The sequence below is a fragment of the Syngnathus floridae genome, chromosome 2, assembly GCF_059516105.1.
Source record: "Syngnathus floridae isolate MCC-2025c chromosome 2, RoL_Sflo_1.0, whole genome shotgun sequence".
Classification (NCBI taxonomy): Eukaryota; Metazoa; Chordata; class Actinopteri; order Syngnathiformes; family Syngnathidae; genus Syngnathus; species Syngnathus floridae.
In genome coordinates, this window is record NC_142414.1 from 1,487,731 (window position 1) to 1,503,470 (window position 15,740).

The window sequence follows — 15,740 nt, forward strand, 5'->3', positions numbered from 1 at the left end:
GCTGTCAGATGTCTCTTACAGTGGGGGAAATAAGTATTTGACCCTTTGCTGATTTTGCAGGTTTGCCCACTTACGAAGAATGCAACGATCTACTATTTTAATCATATGTACATTCTAACAGTGAGAGACAGAATCCCAAAGAAAATTCCAGAAATTCACATCATATGAATTTATAAAAATTGATAACCGTCTGATGAGGAAAAACAAGTATTTGAACCCCTGGACAAACAGCATGTTAATATTTTGTAGAAAAGCCATTATTGGCCAGCACAGATGTCAAACGTTTTTTATAGTTGGTGACAAGCTTTGTGCACATTTCAGCAGGGATGTTGGCCCACTCCTCCCTCCAGACAGCCTCCAAATCATTCAGGTTCTGAGGTTGTCACCTGGCAACTCGAATTTTAAGCTCCCTCCAAAGATTTTCAATTGGATTCAGGTCTGGAGACTGGATTGTTGATCTGCACAATGCTGGGATGGGCTACAAGAGAATCGGAAAGCAACTTGGAGAGAAAAGATCAACTGTCGGTGCAGTTATCAGGAAATGGAAGAAGCACCACACCACCGCCAACCTCCCTCGGTCTGGGGCTCCACACAAGATCTCACCTCGTGGGGTCTCCCTGATCATGCGAATGGTGAGGAATCATCCCAAAACCACAAGGGGGGAACTGATGAATCAACTGAAGGCAGCTGGGACCACAGTTACAAAAGAAACGGTTGGTAACATAGTACGCCGTCATGGATTGAAATCCTGCCGCGCACGCATGGTCCCCCTGCTCAAGAAGAAACTTGTACAGACCCGCATGTAGTTCAGCACCTGGACGACTCAGAAGAGGCCTGGAATAAGGTGATGTGGTCAGATGAGACCAAAATAGAACTTTTTGGCCTCAACTCAACTCGTCGTGTTTGGAGGGCAAAGAACACCGAGTACAACCCAAAGAACACCATTCCCACCGTCAAGCATGGTGATGGCAACATCATGCTTTGGGGGTGCTTTTCAGCCAAGGGGACGGGACAACTCCATCGTATTGAGGGGAGGATGGACGGGGCCATGTATCGTAGAATTCTGGACCAACATCTCCTTCCCTCAGTAAGAGAGCTGAAGATGGGTCGAGGATGGGTGTTTCAGCACGACAACGATCCTAAGCACACCGCCAAAGCAACAAAAGAGTGGCTGAAGAAGAAGCACATCAAGGTTCTGGAGTGGCCTAGCCAGTCTCCAGACCTGAATCCAATTGAAAATCTTTGGAGGGAGCTTAAAATTCGAGTTGCCAGGCGACAACCTCAGAACCTGGATGATTTGGAGGCTGTCTGCAGAGAGGAGTGGGCCAACATCCCTGCCGAAATGTGCACAAAGCTTGTCACCAACTATAAAAACCGTTTGACATCCGTGCTGGCCAATAATGGCTTTTCTACAAAATATTAACGTGCTGTTTGTCCAGGGGTTCAAATACTTGTTTTTCCTCATCAGACGGTTATCAATTTTTATAAATTTATATGATGTGAATTTCTGAAATTTTCTTTGGGATTCTGTCTCTCACTGTTAGAATGTACATATGATTAAAATAGTAGATCGTTGCATTCTTTGTAAGTGGGCAAACCTGCAAAATGAGCAAGGGGTCAAATACTTATTTCCCCCACTGTATCTATAAGTGCCGCATAAAGCATCCGTAGAACTCATTCGATTAAATCTGAATGAACTCCTATCGTTTCGATCTTATCTCCACTAAAGTCAATGTACTCATAGAAATTGTTCCAGTTCCTCTTTCTCTCAAATAGGAACAGATTTCTCCTTCTCAGGGCATGATACATTTGTGTGGATCCAGATCTTACAATCTGAGACTTTGGGTTTGGAAATTTCTATCTTTAGGTTTATTTTCTTCTATATTCTTTTTTTATTTCTTACTCTCGTTCTGCAGGAGACCTCGGGTGCATTCAATGACCACTCACTCAGTCGGAAAACTTATTAAAGGGAGAGTAAAGAGAGGATGGTTCATCATTCACTAACTAGCTATTTTTTAATCAGGAAAATTTTCTATTTTATCCATTCATTTTGGAGAAATAATGAAACGCCTTGGTTGACAATGTCATGGAAGGAAGCAATCACAATTTCCCCAATTGGAAATAATTGTACGGATTGTCGCTTAAAATGTCCAAAAACAGCTATCAATTGGCACCAAAATTTGCATGGACATCTCTACCGTATTTTTCGGACTACAAGTCGCGGTTTATGTCATTGTTTGGGTGGGGTGGGCGACTTATATGTGAATTTTTTTCACAAATTTTCAACATTAAAAAAAAAAAGAAAAAAAAAGTGAAACCGCGATAAATGAACCACGATGTAGCAAGAAATTACTGTAATTTGAATTTCAAGTGAGGTCAGCGTAGCGGCGCGGCGGTCGTTTACATAAAAGACAAAGATTCGATCATGGGATGATGAAGATGACGAAGGTCCCCACGTACTACCTGCATCATTCGTGGCTTGGTTTGTAAGTGACACGGAGGACGAAGAGTTTGAAGGATTCAATGATTTGGAGTGACACAGAAGGTTTGAAAAACTATTATGGCTACTGTCTTTGCAGCTGAAGTGCCCTGTCACGGTTGTCTTATTCCTTTCATCAGCCACGAACATTGGCGAACACGATGTGTTCCGAGAGACTTTATTTAAGCTAAATTGTTCAACATATGCAAACACGACGCGTTCTGAGATCTTTATGAAAGCTGAATTGTTCATACGTCGTTATATATTCAATTAAAATTGGTAAGGGTTCATTTGATATTCATTTCTCCTGAAATCCACGTATGGGGTACCACCTCCACCCTCTTTCTGAAAAGAAGATGCTCTAAACATCCACACTCAGATGAAGGGTTGGCCTCTTTGTTGGAAGCCGACCTGCGTGACGTGTTCCGGGAAAATAGGGAAATAGTGGTCAAACCACATCCTTATTTTTTTTTTTTTTGTGAGACCCTTGTTTTTCCTCTGAGAACAACTTGTTTATAACCCAAATTGTATTTTAGGGTGGACATTTGTGAACCGAGGTTGCATTACTATCTAGTATTTTCAGTAATATAATGCTTCACTACCATTCTTTAAACAAAACGTTATGCTACTACCTGAGATGTTGTGACTTAGCATGAACTCTGCTGATCTGATGGAAGAAAACAAACTGACAAGTGAAGGAGATAAAAACAAGCTTGCTTACGTTTAAAAACCTTTTAGGTACGTGTGTGTTGATCAAAGGTGTGAACAAGTCAAACCTGTGAGACACGGTGCTGAGGCAATCTGAGTCAAGAAAGTTCTAGAATATTGTGGAATTGACTTCTCAAATACACATTGTTTGCTTTTTAGTCAGCCCTCATTCACTGACAGTAGTCAAACGCACATGCAAATGCACACATGCGTACACACGCACACACACACGCACGCACATGCACGCACTTGCATACACAAACACACGCACACACGCACACACACAAACACTGTGCAAATCTCTTAAAACCCATGACCACATCCTGTTCCTGTTTTACAGTGTGTGTTGCGTGTGTGTGAGTGCATGAAGGTGCGGACATGTATATGTTTGACTACTGTCAGTAAATGAGGGCTGATTCTAAAAAGCAAACAATGTGTATTTCAAAAGTCAAATCAGCAATATTATGAAAGTTTTTCGACTCTTGGTATGTGTTGGTGCATATGTGTGTGCTTTGTTGTATAATTTGTATCCATTAGCATCAGTCTTAACGCGATTGAGCCAAGGTAGACCTGAGAGAGATGGGAGTTAGCTGGCATGGAGCAGGAAGGATCGCCAGTGACCAGAGCAAATGGAGAGAAGTCATCGTCCAATGTTCCAATAGGAAAGGGAGGAACTAACTAACTAACTAACTAACTAACTAACTAACTAACTAACTAACTAACTAACTAGCGCGGTTGATAATTAGGGATGGCCGATATCAAATTTTAGGAGGATTAAGTGAAATGAAAAAATTAATGCATCTTCTGACAAGGGTTTGTATAAATGGTAATTAAAGCAAAAATATTAAACATTACTTCAACCAATGTCAATGACTGGATGTAATTATCCATTCCATAAAAAGTATAGTATCTTGAATTGGATCGTGATCATAATTATTAAGGAGGGATGTTTCGATCAGCATTTTGTGCTACCAATCCTGATACCAATCCTCCATGAATGTGAACAGCTGATGCCAACCCGATACCGATCGCATAGCTTCGGTGTGAAATTTAAAATGAAAGCACCTGTTTGTAAATGTCTGATATGGATTAAATAAGAAGATAATCACCAGTCAAGTTTACAGAGTCTAGTATTCCACTTGGAATGAAACCAAATTACCAAATGATATGAAAATACTCATCACAGGACAAATCAGAATAGAATTATATTTGGGTTCAAAGGGTTAGTTCCGCATAAGCGATGCCTGCAACCAAGGTCTAGCGCAGAGAGCACATCAGCAGGGCAAGAGCGGAGATGCGACACATCTGCACACAAAGAACCCCCATGCTGAAGGATTCAGGACAACGGCAATGAGCGCCGATAGCGTGGGGCGTGCCTCTGAGCAATGAGTTCAAGTGCAGGAGGCGGCAGCTGGCCACGCGAGAGGAAACGGTACCAACCGGTGCAGAAGGAGTCTGGACACGTGACAATATTATGTGTTTGTTCTTTTATTTACAGCACAGATACAATACATGCATAGAATAGTGTGGGAATGTGAAAGGTTGATATAGCGTATAAGGTTTATATAGCACAATTTCCAAAGAATAGATATACGTACTGTTTCTACTTCGTGGATTTTTGCTTATTGCGAATGGTTCTGGAACACATCTCCCGCGATAAATGAAGGACCACTGTACTTAAAGAGTACCTCGGAGCTTGCGCATTGAGATCTTGCTGGGGAAAGGGAGTAATAATGTGAATATCTCGGGTCACCATTAATTTACTCGTCCTGCATTCGCTAAAATAGTTAGCCCAAAATTTCCCTAGTTTTAATGCACAGCACCATGTTGGGACCGGTGTAGGTACGCCAAGTACTCAGGTTTTCAGATCCGTTTGAGGTCCTAAAACATTCAAAAGCGTTTTTCAAATTACAGATGCATTCTCTCCAGTTTTATTCTAATTCTTAGGAGAAATGGAGGATTTTTATGGAGAGATCAAACATTATCTATTATATTGTTATATCTATGATAATGAACTTACTTCAGCTGGACTAATACCTCCAAACAGCCTGAAAGCTGAAAGACCACTATTCAGGGGGCATCTAAGTTACATAATTAAAGGTAAGTTACTGTTTGGCTTCACGTTTCAGTGATTCATTTTCGAGTGTCTTTGCAACACATAATTGAAATTGTGTTGGTGGTGCTAAATGAACGTTTTTTTTTCTGCAACATGAGGTGGGCAGTTGTATTACAACTAGCAGGGCAAGCTCCAGTTGAACACATCGTACAATGGAAAAAGTGCTGATCTCTTACCATTTGAAAACCCTACGGGAGGATGTTAAGAAATGGGTGAGTTGTTTACTTTTGTAGCTCTTTTTTTATTTAGAAGTAAAATTATACTACTGTATGTTTACTGTAACTGATAAACATTAATTGTCATGCATGTCCCTACATTAGTTTAAACTTTTACTTTGTCTCTAAACTAAAACTAGGCATGGACATAGGTTTGCATACTGAACTAATGAAGCTGCATTGCTCCAAGGATTACTGTAGTCAGTATGCAGAATCCCAAAGAACAGAGAGAAAGAGAATACGGGGTGAGCTATGTAACGGCATCATTTGTTATGGTCTCATGTCAGTTTGAGTATCTTTTTCATACAAGTATCTATCTTCTGGGTCTCTTGCTTGCTTACTTACTTGCTCAATGAATCAAATTTTAATCGTGGTTATGAATTTGGCTCCAGACAATCTCAAAATTAATATAATCGAGGAAAAACAATTATTTGGTGTTTACGTTCTGAGAGTGTGGAGAGTTGAGCTCCAGGCCAGGCCAATATTTAACAGGCAGTATTGTACCTGAACACATTAAATTAACAAAAGTTCATAAACTCGTTAATATTTTGGCGAACACGAATGAACGTAGCACATTTTTGCTCCGTGAAGGTTTTTTGTGAACGCCCATTTTGGAGCCATTGTATGGTTTTGAACGGCAGTTCATTTTCGTTCAAGGATGTCAGGTTTTCTCTTCATAGACTTCAAAATGCAACCCCGCTAATCACACTGTAAAGAAGGCAGGAGAAAGGGGATTTGGCAACCCTGGCCACAAACATTCACACGACACGTACGTTATCAAAATGGGACAAAAGCATGACAACAGACACTCGATTTGATGAAAACTCATGTCGCGTGACGAGCAGCCCCATTCGCCCTTTCTGGTCAAACGGCAACAATAAGGTATGATCCTGTGAGAGCATTCAGGAATTTGGTGTTGAACTTCGAATTACTCTTAATGAGATTGTTTCTGTTTTTAATAATTTATTTGGGCTTTGCACCTTTACGTTTGGACTTGTATGTCCCAAATTCTAAACATTTTCTAGTTCTTTGAGTAGACAAGAAATAATACATTCACTAAAAATGATATATATTAGTCGCACCGGAGTATAAGTCGCATTTTTGGGCAAATCGATTTGACAAAATCCAAAACCAAGAACAGACATAAATAGGCAACAACAGGCTGAATGGTACGGTATGCTAACGTTACATTAACACATAAACGAGGAACTGAGAATGTGCCTGACGTAACATATCAAGAGTTATTCAAATAACTATAGCATAAATAACATGCTAACAAGTTTATCAAACCATCCGCGTCACTCTAAATCAATAAATCCAAGGAAATCTTTCTTCAGTGTCACTTATAAACAAATCCGCTACCCCTTGAAGTACAAGATGCATTTCACTTCGTCTTCTACGTGGCTTATGTCAGATTCATCGTCAATTGCAGTTCCAAATATTCCACAAGCCTAGAGTGCGCTCATGCGATTTAGTGTGGAAATAACATGTGAAGTGATATAATAATGTGTTAATAATTTCACATATAAGTCGCTCCTGAGTATAGGTCGCACCCCCGGCCAAATTATGTAAAAAAACTGCGAGTTATAGTCCGGAAAATACTGTAGTTGCTGAATCTGTTACTCACGCAGCAAATTACAGCTTTTTTCCTTCAAGCTTGACATGACTTTGACTTTAACATTTTTTTCCTCAAAGGTTGAGTTTGAGGAGCGTGGAAGATGCTTCATCTTGGAGGTAATCTAATAGTATTTAATTTTTAAACTCCACCGACCCATCCATCATCTACTGATTATCCAGAGTTGGCTCGCGAGGGCAGCAGCTTCAGTAGGGAAGCCCAAACATCATTCTTCCCATCCATTACTTCCAGGTCTTCCGGAGTTGTTCTTAGGCCAGCCAGGAGACATAGTCTCTCCAGCATGTCCTGGGTCACCCTGCCCTCTCCTCCGGGGAAAATGACGATGACCAACCCAATTGAATGTTGCTGTTGGACTCCTGCTCCAACTGATCTGAGCGAGAAGTGAGGTGGACCACCTCCTTGCAGGCACTGCTACAGTACTTTCCTCATTGACTAACCAGGATGGCTTTTGAGGGTGCCCCACTTGTACAAAGGCTTCTTCATCATATTGTTGTTATTGTTATGCCTACATTGGTCTATTGCTCCTACTTTGTGTTTGTGCTATTAATTTGTGTTTCAATTCAATGTTTTCACCGTCCTTGTAGTTGTATTATTATTTGATGTGTAAAGTGCTTTGCTGCAATTAAAAAATGAACAGTGAAAATGTGCATTTATGTATTTGTTTTGGAATTCATCGTGGTCTAATATAGTTTCTAAAATTTTAAAAGGAAATGCAAAATTTTCAACCGTAGCTGGTAGAGTAAACTTGTAATGAGGTTCTTGAATTATAGTGTGGGATATACGGTTGTATATAATGTTAAATGTAGATCACAGTCTTTGATTGATGTTTGTATCAATAGGAAGATGCTTTCCGAAATATAAATGTTGGAAATTAGTTGATCCAATGCATATTCCAACCAAAATGCCAACAATGAATGTTGGAAATTAGTTGATCCAATGCATATTCCAACCAAAATGCCAACAATGAATAAATATTTATGTATGCAAATTATTTGCCCTCATATGAGGTATAGGTTTATATCACCAATGTGTTCCTGTTGTACAATACAGAAAAAAAAAAACAGTGTAATTAATAGTTTGGTATTCACTTAGTGTCTTTTGCTGGACATAATGCATGGATAGTGGATGGAATACTAATTGTGTGTGTGTGTGTGTGTGTGTGTGTGTGTGTGTGTGTGTGTGTGTGTGTGTGTGTGTGTGCGCGCGTGCGTGCGTGCGTGCGTGCGTGCGTGCGTGCGTGCGCGTGCAGCTTGGTGGACGATCGTTGTGTGGTGGAACCAGCCGCCGGAGACCTGGAGAACCCGCCCAAGAAGTTCAGAGGTCAGATGTTTGTTTGTAGTTGTGTTAGTGTCTGTTAGTGTGTGTGTGTGTGTGTGTGTTTCAATTCGCGCTTGTGTAGCATTGTTTTTTTTTTTTTTTATCATCAAAGTCAGCAAAAACTACTTCTAAAACAATCTTGAGAAGTAAGTGAGCTAGTTTTTAGCTACTGCCTTTTGTGGAGCAATGGCTGCTACGTTGGCTCAGAGAAGTGTTTGGATGCTGAGTCGTAGCCAAGAGTGGTGAGGTAGAAATGTCAATGGTTTCAACGACACTCACTTTATTTGTATTTTAGAATGACAAGGAGGACTTATAAATAATTTAATCATTATGTTAATGTCGAAATGTTAATTAATCTAAAATCTCGCGTTACGTTCACTATTTTCCTCTCTGTTGACCACCTTGACTGTTATTCCAGCTCCTGCCATGCAGAATGGTGCCGTCTGTCACTATTCAAATGCATACAGTCGCATATATGTAACCTGCCCATTCAGACTGGCAGCCTTTTTTTAACTTGATGTCAGTCATTAACTCAACGACCTAATTATTAAGTAGATCAGAGTGATTCCCAGCTGTATTTGAGTAGATAGCGTGTGCTATGTCTATGCAAATGTGTGTTGTGTGTGGATGCATCGAAGGAAAAATTATGTGAGTCAATAATCACACCGTGTCCAGAGCGCCATGTTGAAGTGGGTAAAATGGCTCAAGTTACGATGAAGATGAACCATCAGCAGGCAAATGTGCGGCCGAGCATGTAAGCTTGCTGCCAAGGATATCCATATTTGCTGGAAATCATGTAGGGTGCTTGAGGACATGGACCATTTCCAACCAAAACAGCTAATTGAAGGAAACAAAATAACTTTTATTGTATACATTTTAAGATTTTTCAGGTCTTAGTAAAAGAGCTCTGATATTTGTTCTTAAAATCCACAAAGGATAAAGACTCACAACCCACTTAACTCACACTTGATGGTGGTTCTGTCTCATGTAAATGCAGAGTCCTGCTTGTGTTACCATGATGACCATGAGCAGGTCTTAGGTGTTGTGACAAAGGAAGGGATATTCAGTATTAGTGACTTGCAAATCTGCACGTACGTGAATCAAGTTTAAATAACAGGCTACGAAACAAAAAGCGGTTTTCTATACTAGGTAAGTGTATGCCCAGCTGTGTACATTAAAGTTGTTTGCTTTAAGACTTAAGTGACACAACAACAGGTGCACTTAGTGTGATGTTTAACTGCTCTAATGGAATTAATAGGCATGAACTTTGGTGTAAAAAGTAAATAACAGTATTGAAAAAAAGCGGCCAACAAGTGACCAAATGAGATGCAGAGGTTTTGACTGGTGCACTTTAATTCTTTCCTCTTTACGCCACCAACAACATGGCACTGTGAAAACTATTAAATTTAAACGTCACAAAAGCAGCTCTTATTAAAAAATTTAAATAATGACATTTGTTAGACACAAATAAATAATACACGCTTAATTTCCTCTTACCTCCTTCTGCTTCCAAAGGCGCTAAGTTTGAGTTGTTTCTGCAGCCCAGCTTCCGAATACAGTCAAACCTTGGTTTTTGACACTCCGTTCCAGAAGGCGGTTCGAGAAGTGAATCGGCCGAATTCTGAATCTATTTTTCCCATTACAAATAATGGAAAAAATTTTAATCCGTTCCAAGACTAAAAAAAACCCTTTTTTAAGGATTTTTTCATTTTTGTCCAATCACACAACTGCACCGCACCGCCGACCGCGCAACCGTAGCGTGCCGCCGACCGCGCAACTACACCACTATGGTCGCATTATTGTGACAGAGCCGTCGTTGAAATTTAGAAAATATTTTTAAAGTCCTGATGTACTTTCCAAAATTTAAGTGGACCTCAGTGCGCAGGGATCTTAATTTGGTCCGATCGCGCAACCGCAGCGCGCCGGGCGCTCATTGTAGCATTGCTTTAAGAGCGTCTTTGTGTTTTAGGATGGCTTTACTGCTTCAACTTACTTTCTTTGGAGGCATGATTAAGCGTTAATAGAACCCTCAAAGTAACGAAAATACAATAATGAACGGAGTCAGTCGGCATCCGGGCCGCACAGTCGGGTTTTCAAGGGTCCTTTCGGCTCATCTCGCGAGGTTCGACCTCCGAATTTTTGTTCGACAACTGAAGCAAAAAAACCTCGAATTTTTCATTCGAATTCCGATTTGTTCGAGAACCGGGACATTCCAAAACCGAGGTTTGACTGTATACCTTTACATAAACCAGGCAAACGGCACAAAAAACACAAAGAAAGGCACAATTAACAATGTCTCCTGACTTTCAACACAAACATGACAAGCAAAAACATCGTTTAAGTGTCTTACCATTCTGAAGCAAGGAAAACTTGTCTCAAACCAAGACCTGAGCAGGAAGCTTTTGTAGTGTCGCTATACAGGAAGTAGTCAAAAAACGAGCTCGGCTCTTCACAATAAAGGTGCAAAGGTAAAATTAAAAAGCCATATTATTTCCATTCAACAAAATTGCTGCGATTTACACTCCCACCAAATCCTGCTACAACGAATGACCAATAAATTGCACGGGATTTCTTGATTCTTAATAAATGAACCTACTAAAATCGGCAAATGCTTGATGCAAAAGATTTCCAGTTGCTTGGTGTTGCATTGTTTTAGTGCTTCCTTAAACTCATTTCTGGCACCAACGAAGTTAGTGCCTTGGTCATGGTGTCGTTGCCGGACAGCTCCTTGGAGGCATCTGAATGCGTTGATGAAAGAGTGTCGACAAATCTTATAGCAATTTGATATGGAGTGCTCTAGAATACAGAGATGTGAAAATGAGCCCGTATCTTATGTATTCTTTGCTAGATTTCTGTACAATAAATGGGCCAAAGGTGTTGAGGCTTCGAGATGCTCTTTAGGGAGATCAGCCATTCTCTGGCTCTCTGTTGGCCATCGAAGTTTTCTGCATGACACATATATGTGCATCAGCTTTGCAACCAATTTGTTGCATCCTTTAATTTCTCACCAACATGGAGAATTATTTTAGATCAGACTGGATCAAAATTGAAGAGAGAGCTTGAGTTTGGATGGTCCTTATTGCTTTAAATTAACTATCTCACGGGAGAATGCTTGTTACGGTACAATCTTAATCACTGCCTCAGCAGCCTTCTCTAGCTCCTCTACAGTCACATGTTCACTGCGTAGGGTTTATTTGGACCCCCGTTTTTGATTCTTGCTACTACTTTTACAAGTCTTGTCCTCAAAGAGAACTGACTTAGACGGATGAGGATGTCATCTTAGTTTTTACTTTCAGTTGCAAGTACTTGAATTGTCTTGACTTCAAGATCCCATACGAGTAATTCTGTTGAAGTATTGGATTTTATTTGTCATTCACACTCCCAAAGAAACTTCAGACCTCGTAGCCAGTTGGTTTAGTGAATGTCTGAAGCACGAAGACCTCGGGATGCATGATCGGCTGGGTTTTCTGAAGTGTCCACATCATCCAACTGTGGAACCTGCGAGCATCATTGTTGATGTACCCAAGTACAACTTGTGAGTCAGTCCAGAAAAAGTATTGCTTTATTTTCACGTCAAGTTCACGTTTTAACATCACACTGAACTTTGCAGAGATCACCGCTGCAGCAAGTTCCAGTCTCGGCATACTTGTTACAAGTAACCCTTGATTATGCCGTGACGAGACTGCAATGGACTTCATCCTTGTTGGTTTGGTACCTGAGGTAAGAACAAGCACCCTGTGCAGCTAGTGTCTGAAAAATGATGCAACTCTGCTCTGACAATGTTGTGAAAGTCATGTGGATGGTAACATCTTGGGATTGAAACCTCTTTCAACTTGAGAAGACAATTCATCCATTCCTCCCACCGTGGTTTTATGTCCTCTGGAAGTTGATTGTCCCAGCCAATGCCTCTGTGAAAAAGTTCTTGAAGGATACTCTTTCCACTTCGGCTGAATGGAGCGTTGAATCCAAGTGGAATGTAAAGAGAAGCAATGACTGACAAACAACCACGACGGTTGATCTTTCAAGCTGATGTTAAAGCTGAATGTGTTATCTTTTATAGACCATTGAATGCCAAGAGCCCGTTCCTGTGGCGTTAGATCAAACCCTAAAGGCTCAACGTTCGCTGCTCTAAGCAAGAGAGTGCTTCTTCCTCATTTGAGTTGAACTCATGTAGGCTCAAGCCTCCTCTTTTGCACAACTCTTGAGCTTCAGCGATCGGTTTCTGGGCTTCATCAACAGATGGTACACCGATAAACCCATCAATCAAATAAAATGCTTTCTCCATGAACGATTTGTACTGATCATACTATTGTTCGTTGGTCTTTAATTTTCTCTTAAGACACTGTAGGTCAGGGGTCTCAAACTCGCATCTTGCGGGGCAACTGCGGCCCCCGGGACGATAATTTGCAGCCCCCGTCTTAATATGAAAGATTAATGTTAGTGCGGCCATCAAGATTGATATAAATGACACTTGTGGTGTGCGGAGCTGAATGAACCAATCACGGTGAGGTATATGGGTCTGAAGGGCGGGACATCGGCCGGGATGTCCAGTGCCTCGCTCACTTATTCATTCATTCCTCCAGTCAGCCGGGCGGAGGTGAAGCCGCTGACTCCGCTTGGCGCCCACAGTCCTCCAACTAGGCGTGTCGCGAGTGAAACTGAAACTTAACAGTAAATGCGTTTACATGACAATTGAGAAATTCGGGTAACTGCCATTATCCGATACGATCGGAGAAGGAGAACTCCAATAGCTATCCAGATCTCTCTGCCATGTATACGCCTTTCTCCGATAACGATCGGAGCGCGAAAGTGCGCATGTGCCACAGCCCCGCTCAACTGAAAAAAGTTAAACCCGAGACTGATTCCAAGTGGAATCACATATTACAGAGTCCCAACGATGTCTCGGAGGTCGGTGATGACCACAGACAATTTCAGGAAAAGTGGGGAGTGCAATATTTCTTTGTTGAGCACAGGGGCACCCAGAGTGCCATTTATGCACTGACAAAGTTGTGTTGCACAAGGAATACAATTTGAAACGTCATTATACAACTCTAGGATTTGTTTTTTCTGTAGGGAGTGACATCTTGTTTGGTTGTGCTATAGTTTTAGGTCTGATATGGTCTTTGAATGTCTTATCCTTGAATTCATACTTACAAGCTGTAGTTGTCTTTACCACAGAGTAATTTTTGCATCAAGCATTCACAGATTATAGACCTTCAAAAATCTTTGCATAAACAATAACACCGGGCGTGCTATAGACTTTAATAGCGATAGAGCTTTACCCATTAACCCTTTCATAAACAGATAAATCAGGAATTGTAACCAGTTGACAAATTATTTTGACCTCAAAATGTTGTTTCTTGGCACCCAATGTCTCTTTCAGCATTCATAGTTGTACCTCAAGCATCTGGGAAGGACATGAATACGAGTGGAAATAGCTGGCTGGCTTCAGGTATATGATAGATGAAGTAATATAGTCACGTCAGCTTCTCTGCAGGGATGGCAGGTTCAACACATGCAAGGAGTTTCACTGTAGCGGCCCACTTGGAGTAACCACGTGAAATGCAGAGGTTTCGACTGGTGCATTTTAATTCTCCTCTTTACGCCACCAACAGCATGGCACCCTGAAAACTATGAAATGAACATTTAAACGTCACAAAAGCAGCTCTTACTAAAAAAAATAAATAATGACACAATGATACACGCCATGTAATACAAATAATAATACAAATAATACATGCTTAATTTCCTCGTACCTCCTTCTACTTCCAACGGAGCTAAGTTTGAGTTGTTTCTGCACCCTAGCTTCCGAATATACCTTGCAGTGCGTCTTTACATAAACTAGGCAAACGGCACAAAAACACAAAGGTACAATAAACAATGTCTCCTGACATTCAACACAAACATAACAAGTAAAAACATAGTTTAAGTGTCTTACCACTCTAAAGCAAGGAAAACGTGTCGCAAACTAAGACGTGAGCAGGAAGCCTTTATAGCGTCATCAAACAGGAAGGAGTAAAAAAAAAAGCTCTGCTCTTTAAAATAAAGGTGCGAACGTAAAATTAGAAAAGCCATATATTTTTTCATTAAACAAAATTGCTGCCATTTACAAAGTCACTTGACTTCCTTTCGGTAGAAGTTTCTGCTGTTGGGACGCAGCAGAAAAATATCTTGGAGAGATGAAGTTGCTCCATATGCTAAATGCAGAGAAGGACAAGCAGCTTGCTCACCTTGAAGGTCGAAATGCAGACCTCAAGCAACACACAAGAATAAATGATATTGTCATCACTGGACGACCAATCACACCACGGTCGTATGCGAGGGCGGTGACGGCAGGCAGCGATGGGGAACCCAGTTGCGAGCTGAATGCAATTCTCAACCGAGCAAGAGGTGGCTGCGTTTCTGCAGTCAAAAGGAATTGCTTTGGACTCCAACCAGGTTGAAGCCTGTCATCCGCTACTCACAAGAAACAGCAGTGACAAGCTCGTGGTCATTTTGAGATTTGTTAACAGGAAGCACAATGTTGAGCAGTACAATGAGAACATTTTAGCAAAGGATAACCTATCTATAATCCATTTCAATAACTGTTTATTAAAACTTTATATACAAATTTTAATAGCATTAGGGATTATCTGCAACCATTCAAACAGCCATTTAATATAATTGCTGTTTCTGAAACTTGGATTACTACTGAAAAGGGAATGCATTTTGAGATGGAGGGCTATGCATTTATATATAACAGAGTAAAGCTGTGGGTGGTATTGCAATCTATGTTGATCTGAATTTGAATATCAAAATTGCAGAGGCTATGATGCATGTGGTGGACAGCCTTCTTGAATGTGTCACAATTCAGATTTATATGGAAAAGAAAAAAAATATTATTATGAGTTGTGTTTATAGAGCTCCGGGTTCTCGTATTGACAAGTTCATGGAATAAATGGAAAACATTGTAATAAAAAAAGGGGAACTATAATATCTTTATTTGTGGGGATTATAATATTGATATACTAAACCTCAACAAGCAAATGAGTATTGATGATTTTTTAAATTCAATACATAATCTGAGTCTCTTTCCTACAATTACTAGACCCAGTAGAGTAACATCTCTCAGACTCTGATAGACTACATAGTCACCGATGAGATAGAAAACAGGACAGCAAGTGGGATATTAATTACTGATTTTACTGACCACCTTCCAGTATTTACTGTATATGACAATAATTATAGAATTGAATTGGGGGAGCACAAACACACTGAAGAATTAGTACA

At 40.5% G+C, this 15,740-nt stretch overlaps 1 protein-coding gene and 2 long non-coding RNA genes across 11 annotated transcripts in view; 2 read left to right on the forward strand and 1 right to left on the reverse strand.

Moving 5' to 3' along the window:
* itpr3 (inositol 1,4,5-trisphosphate receptor, type 3) overlaps window positions 1-15,740 on the forward strand; it is a 469,401-nt gene that overhangs the window by 16,842 nt on the left and 436,819 nt on the right. For all 5 annotated transcript variants that reach the window (XM_088368417.1, XM_088368419.1, XM_088368416.1 and 2 more), the window contains exon 2: window positions 8,404-8,474. In XM_088368417.1, the coding sequence (XP_088224543.1) occupies window positions 8,404-8,474 (71 nt within the window). The remainder of the gene's footprint in view (window positions 1-8,403; window positions 8,475-15,740) is intronic.
* Window positions 1,597-7,797, forward strand: LOC148401252 (uncharacterized). Of its 2 annotated transcripts, XR_015857042.1 has the most exons (4): window positions 1,597-5,287; window positions 5,402-5,515; window positions 7,214-7,252; window positions 7,386-7,797. It is a non-coding gene; the product is annotated as an uncharacterized LOC148401252 (long non-coding RNA). The 2 variants fall into 2 exon arrangements; XR_015857041.1 differs by having other exon boundaries at window positions 1,597-5,515.
* Window positions 3,689-14,743, reverse strand: LOC148401253 (uncharacterized). 4 transcript variants are annotated; one of them, XR_015857046.1, is made up of 5 exons: window positions 14,410-14,742; window positions 14,228-14,312; window positions 9,969-14,102; window positions 9,436-9,505; window positions 3,689-9,308 (listed from the first exon to the last, which is right to left on the reverse strand). It is a non-coding gene; the product is annotated as an uncharacterized LOC148401253 (long non-coding RNA). The 4 variants fall into 4 exon arrangements; XR_015857043.1 differs by having other exon boundaries at window positions 9,436-14,102; window positions 14,410-14,743; XR_015857044.1 differs by having other exon boundaries at window positions 3,689-9,505.